This window comes from Zalophus californianus, chromosome 1 (genome assembly GCF_009762305.2).
Source record: "Zalophus californianus isolate mZalCal1 chromosome 1, mZalCal1.pri.v2, whole genome shotgun sequence".
Taxonomy (NCBI): Eukaryota; Metazoa; Chordata; class Mammalia; order Carnivora; family Otariidae; genus Zalophus; species Zalophus californianus.
The window spans coordinates 150,510,624-150,525,513 of NC_045595.1; the positions used below are offsets into that span (position 1 = coordinate 150,510,624).

General features: G+C 34.7%; 1 protein-coding gene across 1 annotated transcript in view; it reads left to right on the forward strand.

The window, feature by feature from the left end:
• Window positions 1-14,890, forward strand: part of POLQ (DNA polymerase theta) — a 133,840-nt gene that overhangs the window by 43,671 nt on the left and 75,279 nt on the right. The window contains exons 14-15 of the mRNA XM_027585028.2: window positions 1,350-1,474; window positions 2,722-2,965. Coding sequence (XP_027440829.2) covers window positions 1,350-1,474; window positions 2,722-2,965 — 369 coding nt within the window. The remainder of the gene's footprint in view (window positions 1-1,349; window positions 1,475-2,721; window positions 2,966-14,890) is intronic.

Consider the following 14,890-nt stretch of genomic DNA (forward strand, 5'->3'; position numbering starts at 1 on the left):
TCAGTCAGTTAAGCGTCTGCCTTTGGTTCAGGTCATGATCCCAGGGTCCTGGGATGGAACCCCGCATTGGGCTCCCTGCTCAGTGGGGAGTCTGCTTCTCCTTCTCCCTCTTCCTCTCTCCCCAGCTTGTGCTGTCTCGCGCTCATGCTCTCTCTCAAATAAATAAAATCTTAACAAAAAAATAAGGTCAAAGTTTTGGCTGAGATCCCGGGGTCCTGGGATCGAGTCCCGTGTCGGGCTCCCTGCTCAGTGGGAGGCTTGCTTCTCCCTCTGCCTCTCTCTGTCTCTCTCTGTCTCTCATGAATAAATAAAAGCTTTAAAAAAAAATAAAATCTAGAATGCTCTCCTTCTAAAAAAAAAAAAATTGTCACTTTCTTGTGTTTACTGAATTTATCAATATTTCAATTTCTCCCTTAATGCTTGTTTAGAAGCCATTATAGATGAAGACCTTTTAAAGTAGAACATTTAAGGGGCACCTGGGTGTTTTAGTCACTTAGGCATCTGCCTTCAGCTTAGGTCATGATCCCAGGGTTCTGGGATCACGCCCAATGTTGGGCTCTCTGCTCAGCGGGGAGCCTGCTTCTCCCTCTCCCTCTGCCTGCCTCTCTCCCTGCTTGTGCTCTCTCTTTCTCTCTCATTCTGTCAAAATAAATAAAAATAAAATCGTAATAAAGTAGAACATTTAATTATTTATTTCCTTTCCTTAAAGATGTGAATTAGAACTGACAACTTAGCATAGCTTCATTTGAGGATATGCTTCGTATCATTATTATAAATGATTATTACCATGGAAGAGCAAATTAAAAGATTCAGATGGGGAAATTGAATCACTTAGCTTCTTTGAAATATAATAAAATTATTTTTCTTAATGGTAGTCTCTAGTAAATTTTTATAACATAAATGTAAATTTTATAAGGATTTATCTACTTGGATTATTTGTGGCACCATTGCTGTTCAAGTCAATACTGGTTTTTATTTTCAAATTCTGTCATTTTTTTGATATATGAGTAGGTGATTGTATAACCGTGTATCAAATGTTCTTTTAATTTTTTGTGCCATTTTATTTCTTGAACCAAGTCTTATTTTTTGAAATTAGCAGTATTAAAATATGGAGGAGATCTTTTTGTTATATAAATATTAGCTCCTTGCTCTGCTATAGTACTAACATATGTCAGAATTTATTTGATAAACATTGAGCTCAGTCTTTGTCCACTAATCCTATACCCTATTAGGCATCTTCTCAGAGTGTATAAATCCTCTCTTCCTTTTTGCTTCTTTCTTGTTTCTCAACATATGTTATATCTTCATTGTAGACATCTCTTACATACTTATGGTGATTTACTTTCCAGGTTTTTTACCAGTCTTGTGCTATTAGATTTAATCAGTGAAGTTCCCTTAAAGGAAATTAACCAGAAATACGGATGCAATCGTGGACAGATTCAATCTTTACAACAGTCAGCTGCTGTTTATGCAGGTCAGTTAAACAAGGGTTTCCACATTTATTTGAGACTCTGTGGTTTGAGGTCAAGTTAAGATTACTTTTTTTTTCAAATTCCATTTTATTTTAGGCTTCTCTAAAAGTGAGGGGATCGTGGGAAGCCTAACTGTCATCACCAGAACACCTAAACTGGCTTCTCTGGGTTTATTTATCCTGCTCCAGAGGATTGGCAGCTAGCTGAGTGTCTGGACTTTAGTCCCCCTCTATTGCTTAGCAACTGCTGACCATCTACCCTTTCTGTTTGTTTTTTTCCATTTTCCCTGTTACAGGAAGAAATAGACACAAAGTTGTCAACAGTTTCCTTTATCTCATCAAGTTACTGATTAATATTTGTTATTGAGTAGGAGGATGGCAAATGGATAGGAATTTCTGGATTTCTCTTGGACTGTTCTAAATATCTCTTCTCTAGGGAAGCACTGGTCTCTCCTTAATAATACTAAACTCCTGTCTCTAAGCTAGGCAAACAGTTCTGGGTCTGATTTTACCAAGAGATCCTCATAAGCCCTGGGCTGCTGGAGAGTGTGTGGATTTATATGTGTAAAAGGTTTCATTGTCAAGGTGTGTGCGTATGTGAGCATATTGAGGGAAAGATGGGAGGAAGTCATAAGAAGGGAGAGACTCTTCAACTCATTGGCATGAAAGATCTTAAATTGCCTGTAGGGCGAATGTTCTCATAGGGAGGTGATTTTCTTAATGACTTGGCATTGGCTATTCTGGCCTCTTTATTTCATGAGGGAATAGCTATTGAGCTGGGCAACATTTCCTTGAAGAAAATATCAATGGGAGCTTCGCTTTTTGTATTCCTTTCAGCACTTGAACATTTAAATAAGCTCTCTTATTTTTCTGTGGTTGAAAAGAGTCCCTCACCTGTTTTTAAGAATTCTCTTTTCCTTTAAAAAAAGAAAGGAAGGAAGAAAGAATGAGAGAGAGGAATAAAGTCGAGTGAGGGCTTTTTGTTTGTTTTGTGTTAACATGCTCTACGTCAATTGTTTCAAATATCAAGTTCATGATTAAGAATAGATGACATTTAATGTGTTTAGCCCTTTTATTGACCAATTAGCTAGGCACTTAACATGTGTCTACTATCCTGTTAACTTACACTTTGTGCCTCTTAAACTTTACAATTCTACAAGTAAACAACACAACAAAACAAAAGTAAATCTAAAGAAATAGAATTATCTATAAAGAATGTTAATTCAATAAATATTCTATGATTATTCTAGGGATGATTACAGTATTTTCCAACCGCCTGGGCTGGCACAACATGGAACTACTACTTTCTCAATTTCAGAAGCGTCTTTCATTTGGCATCCAGAGGGAGCTGTGCGACCTGGTCCGGGTGTCCTTACTTAATGCACAGCGAGCCAGGTTCCTCTATGCTTCTGGCTTTCTTACTGTGGCAGATCTTGCCAGAGCAAATATTGCGGAGGTGGAGGCTGTTCTGAAAAATGCTGCTCCCTTTAAGAGGTAAGAAAGCCCCCCCCACCAAGTAGTTATTAAATGAAAGATCATTTTGTAAATAATAGATAGAAAATGTACTAAACTATTTTTTCTTAGATAATATCATGACATACATGGTGTCAGTGGAAGACAATGAGAGTGCTTCTTCCCCCTTCAAATTACTGTCATTTTGTGTGTGTATGTATAATATTTTTAAAATTGAAGTATAGGTGACACACAATGTTATTAGTTTCAGCTGTACAGTATAGTGATTTGAAAAGTCCATATGTTATGCTCACTCAGCACAAGTGTAACTACTATCTTTCACCATAAAATGCTATTAAATACCATTGACTGTATTCCGTATACTGTACATTTTATCCCCGTGACTTAATCATTCAATAACTGAAAAAGCCTCTATCTCTCACTCCCCTTCACTCATTTTGTCTGTTGCCCTACCCCTCCCCTCCAGCAACCATCAGTGTGTTCTCTGTATTTATGAGTCTATTTTTGCCTTTAGTTTGTTTTGCTTTTTAGATTCCACATCTAAGTGAAATCCTATGGTATTTGTCTTTCTCAGTCTGACTTATATCACTTGGCATAATATCCTCTAGGTCTATCCATGTTGTCAAAAATGGCAATATCTCATATTTTCTATGGCAGAGTAATATTCCATCATAGATAGATATAATAGATCAATCGATTGATCTTTATATATTTGTTATCCATCATATATATATATTATCACATCTATATCCCTTCATCTATCCATGGACACTTGGGTTGCTCCCATATCTTGGCTGTTGTAAATAATGCTGCGATAAACATAGAGGTGCATATATCTTTTCAAATTAGTGTTTTCGTTTTCTTTAGGTCAATACCCAGCAGCAGAATTACTGGATTGTATGGTATTGTTATTTTAATTTTTTGAAAAACCTCCATGCTGTTTTCCACAGTGGCTGGTCCAATTTACATTCCCACCAACTGTGCACAGGGGTTCTTTTTTCTCCACATCCTCACCAACACTTGTTATTTCTTGTCTTTTAATTCTAGGTGTTCTGACAGGTGTAAGGTGATATCTCATTGTGGTTTTGATTTGATTTCCTCAGTGATTGGTGATGTCAAGTAACTTTTCATGGGTCCGCCATCTATGTATCTTCTTTGGAAAAATGTCTATTTAGGTACTCAGTCCATTTTTAAATGGAGTATTTGGTTTTTTGGCGTTCAGTCATAGAAATTCTTTATACTGTTAATCTCTTATTAGGTGTATCATTTGTGGATGTCTTTCACTTTCAATAGGTGACCTTTTCATTTTGTTGAGTGTTTCATTCACTGTGCAAAAGCTTTTTATTTTGGTGTAGTCTCCAAAATTTATTTTTGCTTTTGTTTCCCTTGCTAGAGGAGACATAATGTAGAAAAATGTTGCTAAGGTCAATGTCAAAGAAATTACTGCCTACATTTTCTTCTAGGAGTTTTATGGTTTTGGGTCTCACACTTAGGTCTTTAATCCATTTTGAGTTTATTTTCATATGGTGTAAGAAGTGATTCAGTTTCATTCTTTGCACGTAGATGTCCAGTTTCCCCCACATCATTTATTGAAGAGACTGTCTTTTTCCCATTGCATATTCTTGCTTCCTTTGTCATAGATTAATTGACTAAATAAACATGGGTTTATTCCTGGGCTCTGTATTCTGTTTCATTGATCTATATGTCTGTTTTTTGTTGTTGTTTTTGTTTTTTTAAATTTACTTATTTGACAGAGACAGCGAGAGAGGGAACACAAGCAGGGGGAGTGGGAGAGGGAAAAGCAGGCTTCCTGTGGAGCAGGAGCCCAATGCGGGGCTTGATCCCAGGACCCTGGGATCATGACCTGAGTCAAAGGTAGACGCCTAACCATCTGAGCCACCCAGGCGCCCCTATATGTCTGTTTTTGTGCCAGTACCATACTATTTTGATTACTACAGCTTTGTAGTTTATCTTGAAATCTAGGACTGTGGTACCTCCAGCTTTGTTCTTCTTTCTCAAGATTGCTTTGGCTGTGGTGTTTTGTGGTTCCATTCAAATTTTAGTAGTATTCTAGTTTTATGAAAAGGCTATTCCTATTTTGATAGGGATTGCATTGAATCTGTAGATTGTTTGGATAGTATGGACATTTTCATCAATACTAATTCTTCCAATCCATGAGCATGGTATATCCTTCCATTTGTTTGTGCTGTCTTCAGTTTCTTTCATTGGTGTTTTATAGTTTTCAGAGTACAAGTTTTTTGGTGCAATTGTAAATGGTATTGTTTTCTTAATTTTGGTTTCTACTACATTGTTATTCGTATAGAAGTGCGACATATTTCTTTGTCTTATTTTGTATTCTGCAACTTTACTGAATTTATTCTAATAGCTTTTTGGTGGATCTTTAGGGCTTTCTATGTATAGTATCATATCATCTACAAATAGTGATAGTTTTACTTCTTCCTTGACCGTTTAGATGTCTTTTATTTCTTTTTTGGTCTGATTGCCGTGGCTACACTTTCCAGTACTGTGTTGAATAAAAGTAGGGAGAGTGGACGTTCTTGTCTTGTTCCTGATCTTAGGGGAAAGCTCTCAGTTTTTCACCATTGAGTATGTCAGCTGTGGATTTTTCACACGTGACCTTTATTATGTTGAAGTATGTTCTCTCTAAATTTACTTTGTTGAGAGTTTTTATCATGAACTCATGTTGAATTTTGTCAAATGCTTCTTCTGTGTCTATTGAGATGATCATATGATATTTGTCCTTTGTTTTATTGATTTGGCGTATGTTGATTGATTTGTGAATATTGAATTAACTCTCATTCCCAGAGAAAATCCCATTCAGTTGTGGTGGATGATCCTTTTAATGTATCATTGAATGTTATTTGCTAATATTTTGTTGAGGGTTTTTGCATCTATATTTATCAGGGGCATTGGCCTGTAAGTTTTTTTTGTAGTGCCTTTAGTTTTGGTATCAGGGTAATGCTGGCTTTGTAGAATGTATTTGGAAGTTTTCCTTTCACTTCTATTTTTTGGAATAGTTTGAGGAGAATAGGTATTAACTCTTCTTTAAATGTTTGGTAGAACTTGTCTGTGAAAGCCATTTGGTCAGGGACTTTTATTTGTTGGAGTTTTTTGATTACCAATTCAATTTCATTACTAGTAATTGGTATATTTAGCTGCTCTGTTTCTTCTTGATTCAGTTTGGGAAGATTGTATGTTTCTAGGAATTTATCCATTTCTTCTAGGTTTTCCAATTTGTTGAAATATAATTTTTTGTAATATTCTCTTACAATTCTTTGTATTTCTGTGGTGTTGGTTATTAATTTCCCTCTTTCATTTCTGATCTTATTTGTGTCCTCTCTTTTTTCTTGATGAGTCTGGCTAAAGGTTTATCAATTTTATCTTTTCAAAGAAGCAGCTCTTGGTTTCCTTTATCTTTTCTATTTTTTAAATCTCTATTTCATTTATTTCCACTCTGATCTTAATTTCCTTCCTTCTACTAACCCTGACCTTTTTCTAGTTCCTTTAGGTGTAAATTTAGATTGTTTTAGATTTTTCTTGTTAAGTTGTTATTTATACAAATTTTTACCAATTTATACAAATTATACACTTTTATAATTGTACAAATTTTACAATCGCTATTAATTTCTCTTAGAATTGTTTTCATTGTGTTCCAGAGATTTTGGATTGTTGTCTTTTCATTTTCATTTGTCTTTATGTATCTTTTGATTTCCTCTTTGATTTCTTCACTGGCCCATTGGGTGTTTAGTAGCATGCTCTTTAGCCTCCACATGTTTTTCTTTTTTCCAGTTTTTTTTTTCTTGTGATTGATTTCTAATTTTATACTATTGTGGTTAGAAGAGATGCTTGATATGATTTTAATCTTCTTAAATTTACTGGAACTTGTTTTATGGTCTAAAGTGTGATCTGTCCTGGAGAATGTTCCATTTGCATTTGAACTGAGTGTGTGTTCTGTTGTTTTTGTATGGAATGTTCTGCATGTGTCTGTTAAGTACATCTGGTCTAATGTGTCATTCAAAGCCACTGTTTCCTTCTTTTTCTGTCTGCGTGATCTCTCCGTTGATGTAAGTGGGGTGTTACAAACCTATACTATTATTGTATTACTGCCCATTTCTCTGCATATGCCTGTTAATATTTACTATATATATTTAGATGCTTTAATATTGGGTGCATAGATATATAAATGTTATATCCTCTTGTTGGATTAACCTTGTTATCATTATATAATGCCCTTCTTTGTGTCTTATTATAGTCTTTGTTTAAAGTCTATTTTGTCTGATGTAAGTATTGCTATCCTGGCTTTTCTTTTTTTTCACTTTTATTTGCATGGAATATCTTTTTCCATGCTTTCACTTTTAGTCTCTATATTTTTATAGGTCTGAAGTAAGTCTTTTGTAGGCAGCATACAAATGGGACTTTTTTTTCCCCATTTTTTGTTTGTTTGTTTGTTTTAAGTAGGCTTCACACCCAGGGTGGAGTCCAGTGCAGGACTTGAACTCATGACACTGAGATTAAGACCTGAGCTGAGATCAAGAATCAGATGCCTAACTGACTGAGCCATCGAGGTGCCCCATGGGTCTTGTTTTTGTTGTTGTTGTTGTTTTTTTAAAGATTTTATTTATTTGAGAGAGAGAGCATGAGCCATGGGAGGGTGAGGTGGCAGAGGGAGAGGGACAAACATACTGGTTGCTGAACAGAGATCCTGACACGGGGCTCAATCCCAGAACCTCAGGATCATGACATGAGCTAAAGGCAGACACTTAACTGACTGAGCCACCCAGGAGCCCACTGGATCTTATTTTTTAATCTATTCTACCACCCTATGTCTTTTGATGGGAGCATTAGACCTACTTGTATGTTTCAAGTAATTATTGATAGGTATATATTTATTGTCCTTTTGTTAATTGCTTTCTGGTTGTTTTTGTAGTTCTTTGTTTCTTCCTTTTGCTCTCTTTCCTTTGATGACTTTCGTGTTATGTTGATTGTCTTTATTTTTTGTGTACCTATTACAGATTTTGGGTTTGTCTTTACCATGAGGTTCATATATAACATTTTGAATATGTAGTAGTCTATATTAAATCAGTGGTCACTTAAGTTTGAACAAATTCTAAAAGAAAATTTTCATTCTCCTCCCCCCACGTTTTATGTATTTGTTATCATATTTTATATCTTTTTATTCATAATTTCTTACTTTTGATTATGGCCTTTTCTTTTTCACTTAAAGGAGTCCTTTTAACATTTCTTGTAAGACTAGCGCAGTGATGATGAACTTTAACTTTTGTTTTTCTGGGAAACTCTTTATCTCTCTTTCAGTTGTGAATGATAACCTTGCCACAGTGTTCTTGGTTTTTTTTCCCTTCAGCTCTTTGAATATATCATGCCACTCTATTCTGGCCTGCAACATTTCTGCTGAAAAATCTGCTCATAGTCTTAAGTGGTTTCCCTCGTATGTAACTTTTTGCTTCTTCTTGCTCTTTTTAGAATTTTCTCTTTATCTTTAACCTTTGACATTTTAATTATATGTGTCATGGTGTGGAACTCGTTGGGTTCGTTTTGTTGGGAACTCTTTATTTTTCCTGAACCTGTTTTCTTCCCCCAGGTTAAGGAAGTTTTCAGCTATTATTTCTTCAAATTAATTTTCTCCCCTTTTCTTTCTCTCTTCTCCTCTGGGGGCCCCATAATGCGAATGTTTGTTCACTTGATGTCATCCTAAAGATTGCTTAAAGCTATCCTCATTAAAATTTTTTTTTTCTATTTGCTGTTCAGCTTGAGTGCTTTCCATTACCTTGTCTTCTAGATTGCTGATCATCTCTTCTCATCCCCTATTGTTGATTCCCTCTAGTGTATTTTTCATATCACTATATTCTTTAACTTTGGTTCTTTCTTATATTTTGTATCTCTTTGTTGAAATTTTCACTGAGTTCTTCCACTCTTGTTTCCAGTCCAGTCAGCATCTTTAAGATCATTGCTTTAAACTTTATCAAGTACATTGCTTCACTCTGTTTCATTTAGTTCTTTTTCTAAGATTTTGTCTTGTTCTTTTGTTTGGAGCATATTCCTCTGTCTCCCCATTTTGCTTGATTTTCTGTGTTTGTTCCTTTGAATTGAGTAGAACAGCACCTTCTAAACTTGAAGGAAAGGTATTATGTATGGTCATCCTGTGTAGTCTTTGTGTCCCTAATAACTTTGGCTGGCTGGCTGGAACTGTGGCTGCCATGGGCATGGAGTCCCAGGCACTCCTTGTTTGGCCTGCCCTGGTAGCATGACTGGAGCTGAGGTGGGCTTAGGTCAGGTGGTCTCAGGGCTCTCTATGGAACAGGAGGTCTGGCAAGACAGCTACAACTGAAGTTGGTGTAGGCCGGGGCAGTCCCTGGGCTGTCTATACAGAGAACACCCTGGCAGGATAGCTGAAGCTGAAGTGAGCATGGGGCAGGGCTGTCCAGGGCCTCTCTACCCACAAGATTCACTGGGAAGACAGCTGAAGCTGAAGTGGGTGCAAGCTGGTTGTTCTGGGGAGCTCCACTCGGGGTATCCAGACAGGGTGGCTGAACTAAGGTGGGTATGGGTCAGGGGTTCTTGGAGCACTCTGTGCTGGGGGAGTATTAGCAAACTGTCTGGAGCCAGAGTAGTATGGGCCTGGGTCTGGGGTGTTTTGCTCCTGTGTGTGCCACCTTGCTGCATCAGCTGGAGCTGTAGTGAGTACTGACTGGGGATGTCCTCCTGGTGGGCGCCACACTAGTGCTGCCTTGGTAGGATGGCTGGGGCTGATGTGGGCTAAGTGTCTGGGGCTAACTGAGGTAGTAGGCCAGCTAGTGCACCCAGACCCTGCTTCTGTCTGTACTGTCAAGGTGGAGGAGCATAAACTGTGGCACTTGCAGCCCCTATGACCTGGAAAGGTTTCCAGCAGCTCCCCCACCATTTGGTAAAATTCTAGGTCTAGTTTCTTTATGATCTAGCTGCTGTTTGTACCTCTGTATTATACTAAGGCTACTATTGCTGTGATTTTGCCTCTTCTGAATGCTTAGAATTTTATTGATCAAAATTACTAATATCAGTATTAGGACAAATCAACATCACATACTTCCTCAGGTGACACAGTGAGAAAGACACAGCATTACTCCTGGAGTATTCTTATCAAAAATGTCTAAAATAAATTTAATTATAAGGAAACATCAGACAAACCTAAATTGGGAGACATTGTACAAAATAATTGGCTAGTACTCTTCAAAAATATCAAGGTCATGAAAAACAAAGACTGAGGTGAGGAACTGTTTCTAATTACAGGAAGATAAAGAGACATGACAACTAGATGCACCACCTTATTCTAGATTGGATTAGAAAAAGAACATAAGTGGAACAATTGGTGAAATTTGAATAATGCATGCAGATTAGATATAGCATTGTATTAATGTTAAATTTCTGAATGGAAACTGGTATCTGGCACTTGGCCACCCTTTCCTTTCAGTACTTGGTACTTAAGAGCCAGAAAACCCAGTTAGCATTTTACTTGTCTCAGTTTGCCATTAACAATTCACAGTGAATTACCTATGCATATGTATTTTCATATTGTTGGTAATGTTTCTTCAGAGTAAGTTCCTGGACATGGGATTTCAAAAGTTAAGTGCTTATGTCACTTTATTAGATTCCAGATTGCCATGCAGGTTACATTCTCACTAACCTATTACCCCACAGCCTTGCCAATAGAATCCGTTGTTAGAGGTTTTCATTTTACCAGTCTGATAGATGAGAAATTTTATCTCACAATGGTTTAAGTGTACATTTCTCCAATTGTGAGTGATGGTAGAGATGTTTTCATATGTTTCTGGATCTTTTTTTTTGTATCTTTGTGAATTATCTAGTTATGTCTTTTCTTTATGTTTCTACTGGGTTTGGTCTCTTCCCTCTCCTTGTAAAGAATCTTCTCAAAATTGATTAGCGTTTTTAGGTGTTTATTTTATATGTATATTGCAAATATTTTCTCAAAATTTATAAATTTTTTTGGCTTTTATTGCCTTGTTTTTACCATGCAGAATTTTAATTTTTCTATTGATTTTTTAATCAATCATTTTTTCTTTCTTAATTTCTTTCTCTCTCTCTCTTTCTTCCTTTTTGCTTTAGAAAAACTTTTCTCTGTACTGAGGTTAAAAAGGAATTCATTCATGTTTTCTTCAAGTATTTATAGATATGAATTTAGATTCCTGATGCATTTAGAATTTAATTTTGTATATGGTGTGAAGTCTGGATCTAATTTCATCTTTTATCCAATGGCTCCCATTTATAAAAAAAAGTCTATCTTTGACTTAGTTTGAGATGCCATCTTTATCATATACTAAATATCCATAAATAATTAGGTCTATTTCTGGACTTTCTATTCTACTTACTATTCTTTTTGTCAATTCATGAGCAAGTACCAAACTTTTAATTATAAAGGCTTTATATATGTTTTAATCTCTGATAGGGCACTTTCCCACATAGTTTTTCAATATTTTTCTGGCTAGTCTTGTGTATTTGCCCATATGAAAGTTAAAGTGTTTGTTGATATTTTATTGGGATTAGACTGAAACTTAACTTAGAATTGACATTTTTATATTGTTTTGTCAACCTATTCAAGGATAGGTAACATCTTTAAATGATCTAGTTTTGTGATTTTTCAAGAGTTTTCAAAAGATTTCCTCATATAGGTTTACAGAAGTTTTAGGTTTTGTTCACACAGGTTTTATACATTTCTTGTTAAAGTTGTTCCTAATCTTTAGTGTTATTTTAATTGGTGACTTTCTTCTATGATGTCTTCTACATAGTTATTATTTGAGTATTGCGAAGACTTTTTGTATATTTTTTATCCTATTTTCAGAATTCTTTTATTGTTTGAATTACTTGTATCATTGATTCTCTAGACTCTTCCAGGTATATTGTTGTATCATCTGCAAATAGCTATTTTACTTCTTCCTTATGAATTCATATGCTTGCATTTATTTATTTATCATTTATTTATTTATTATGTTCAGTTAGCACATAATTAGTTTTTGATGTAGTGTTCTATGATTCATTAGTTAAGTATAACGCCCAGTGCTCATCACAGCACATGCCCTCCTCAATAACCATCACCCTGTTTCCCCCTCCCCTCACCCTTCTCCCCTCTGAAACCCCCACATTGTTTCTCATGGTTCATCTCCTTCTTAATTGATTTCTCTTAATTGTATTAGCTGATACCTCTAATATGTAGTAGTATTAGGGATGGTAGTAATAGTGGGCATTTTGCTTTGTTTGTGATCTTAGTGGAAATGCCTCTGGTGTTACTTTAGTAGGATGCTATCTTCAGGACTGTGCTATGTGTGTATATATGTAGGTTTGTATGTGTGTATTATCATTTTAAGAAAAATGTCCATTAAATGAAATTTCCTTGAATACTTTTATCATGATTGGGTACTGAATTTTGTCAAAGGATTTTTTTAGTATTTATGGAGATATTGATAGGGTTTTTCTCCCATTTCATCTATTAGCACAGTTCATTATATTAATAGATTTCCTAACATTGAATCAATCCTATGTTCCAAAATAAATTTAATTTGGTTATTTTATTTTATTACATGATGTTGGATTCCATTTGCTAATATTTAAAATAGTATACTTTTGCACTGTTATTTATAAATAATATTGGTCTATAGTTTTCTTGCATTGTGTGTTTTTTGCCTATCTTTATTCAAGTTTTGGTATCAGTTTTGGTATCAGACTTGCTTCATAAAAAAGAATTATGAAGTGTTTTTTGTTTTCAGTGCTTTGCAGTAATTTATAGAGTCTTGGAACTGGTAGAAGTTTGGTATGATTACTGTATGAGACCATCTTGGATGGTGCCTTTCTATGGATTAGTTCTTGATCACTTTGTCTATTTTATTTTTTCAGAAATTAGTTTCTCTAAGCTTTCTATCTCTAATGGGGTCAATTTTAGTAATCTGTATTTCCCCAGGAAATTACCATTTCATCTGGATTTTCAAATATATTTTTATAGAGATTTGTAAATTAGTTTCTTAGGAATTTTAAGTATTTTTTCTATTTCATTAGTTATTCCTCCCTTGTCATTTTCTATTTTATAAATTTCTACTTTATGTTTTTTCTTGATCAGGTTAGCTAGTGGTTTATCTATTTTTTAAATTCTTTAAAAATCTAGGACTTTGTTTTATTAGGTCTATGTTTTTTTTAGATAATGTACCTTATTAATTTCATCTTTTAATATTACATTTCATTTTTCCTGCTTTCTATTTTATTGTACTTTTTAAAATATTTTGTTGAACTAGGAATTTGTTGACATATCTTTATTGATAAATGCTGTGTTTTTAGTGTAGTACTATGAATTTAGTACTGTAAATTTTCCTGTGGTCTCTATTTTAAGTATAATCCACAGACTGTTATATGTAGAAATTTTGTTTTTATTTGTTAGAAATTATGTAATTTGCATGTTTTCCCTCTTTTGCCCAGGTTGAAGTGCTTTTTGTTTTTTTATTTTGTTAAATGATTTCTAGTCTTATTACACTGCAATCTAATAGTGTTGTTTATAACACATATACTTTATGGTACTCACTGATGTTTTCTTTGTGACCTAATACATGATCAATACAAACTAGATGTGTTCTCTATTATAAAGGTGAAATGTTTGAAATACATTCATAACATCTACTTCATTGGTTATGTTCATTAGGTCTTCTTTGTTCTTATTCCCCTCCTCAACATTTCGTCTGTCTTTTAATGAGAGTGGTTTACTGAAGTCTACTCATTGTTAATATATTTCTGTCTCCTTGCATCTCTTGTCTTTGCTTCATTAAAGTATTGCTTGTTATTTGGTGTGTAAATACTCATAGTACATACGACTGATCAGTAATGTTGTCTTTATTATGGTTGTTGTTTTTACCAGTAAAAATTTTACCCTTTTTTGTTTAATGCAGACTATCCCTCACTGCTTTCTTCTTGCTTCCCTTTTTTTGTCCATCCCTTTAGTTTTAGCCATTTAGAATCACTTCCTTTTAGATATACTTTTTATATACCACACTGAGATGTAATTATCTTTTGCTTTCTGAGCCAAATTGAAATCTTTTTCCTTTAATAGATGATTTAATCCCATTCACATTTACTGATTTAACTAAAATGTTTGGTTTCAGTTCTCAAATTATTTTATAATTATGTGTATTGTATATTTACTATGTTTCTTTCTCTACCTAAGGATACTCTTTGGAGTTTTATTTTTAAATTTAGAAAGGTATATATTTTTGTTCTCGTGGGTACCTGTGTACTTTTTATTATCTGGTTTGTCAAATTTTTTTTTTTTTTTTAAGATTTTATTTTTAAGGAGTCTCTATACCCAACATAGGGCTCGAACTCACAACCTGGAGATCAAGAGTCATGCTTTTCCAGCTGAGCCAGCCAGGTGCCCCTGATTTGCCAAGATTTTAATGGTATCCTGTAATACCTACATACTGCCTGAACAACAGTCATCGACATTGAGCTCACTTTTCTTTTTCTTTTTTTCTGTCCTTTTCCTTCTATTTAAAAAGTGCGTTATTTCTACTTTGTCTCAACATAACATTTGTACATTAATTTTCCACCCTTGTCCCAATCCTTCTAGGGTATAGAGATGGAAAACTAATATAATCTATACTTTTATTTATTCAAATTCTTACCATTGGTCTTACTGCTGAAGTACTCCTAGTCATCTCTTGATCGGATGAAACGTATCTACTAATAGATTTCTTGAGGGCTAATATAGTATAGAATTCCCCACATCTTTTATGTTTAAAACTGTTTTACTATAACCTTAATATTTGAGGCACATCTTGGCTGGATATAAATTTTTGGTCCATGCTTTTATTGAGTTTTAGAAAAATGCTCTTTCTTTGCTTTGCATGCTGTTTTTAAGAATTCTAATGGGAATATAAT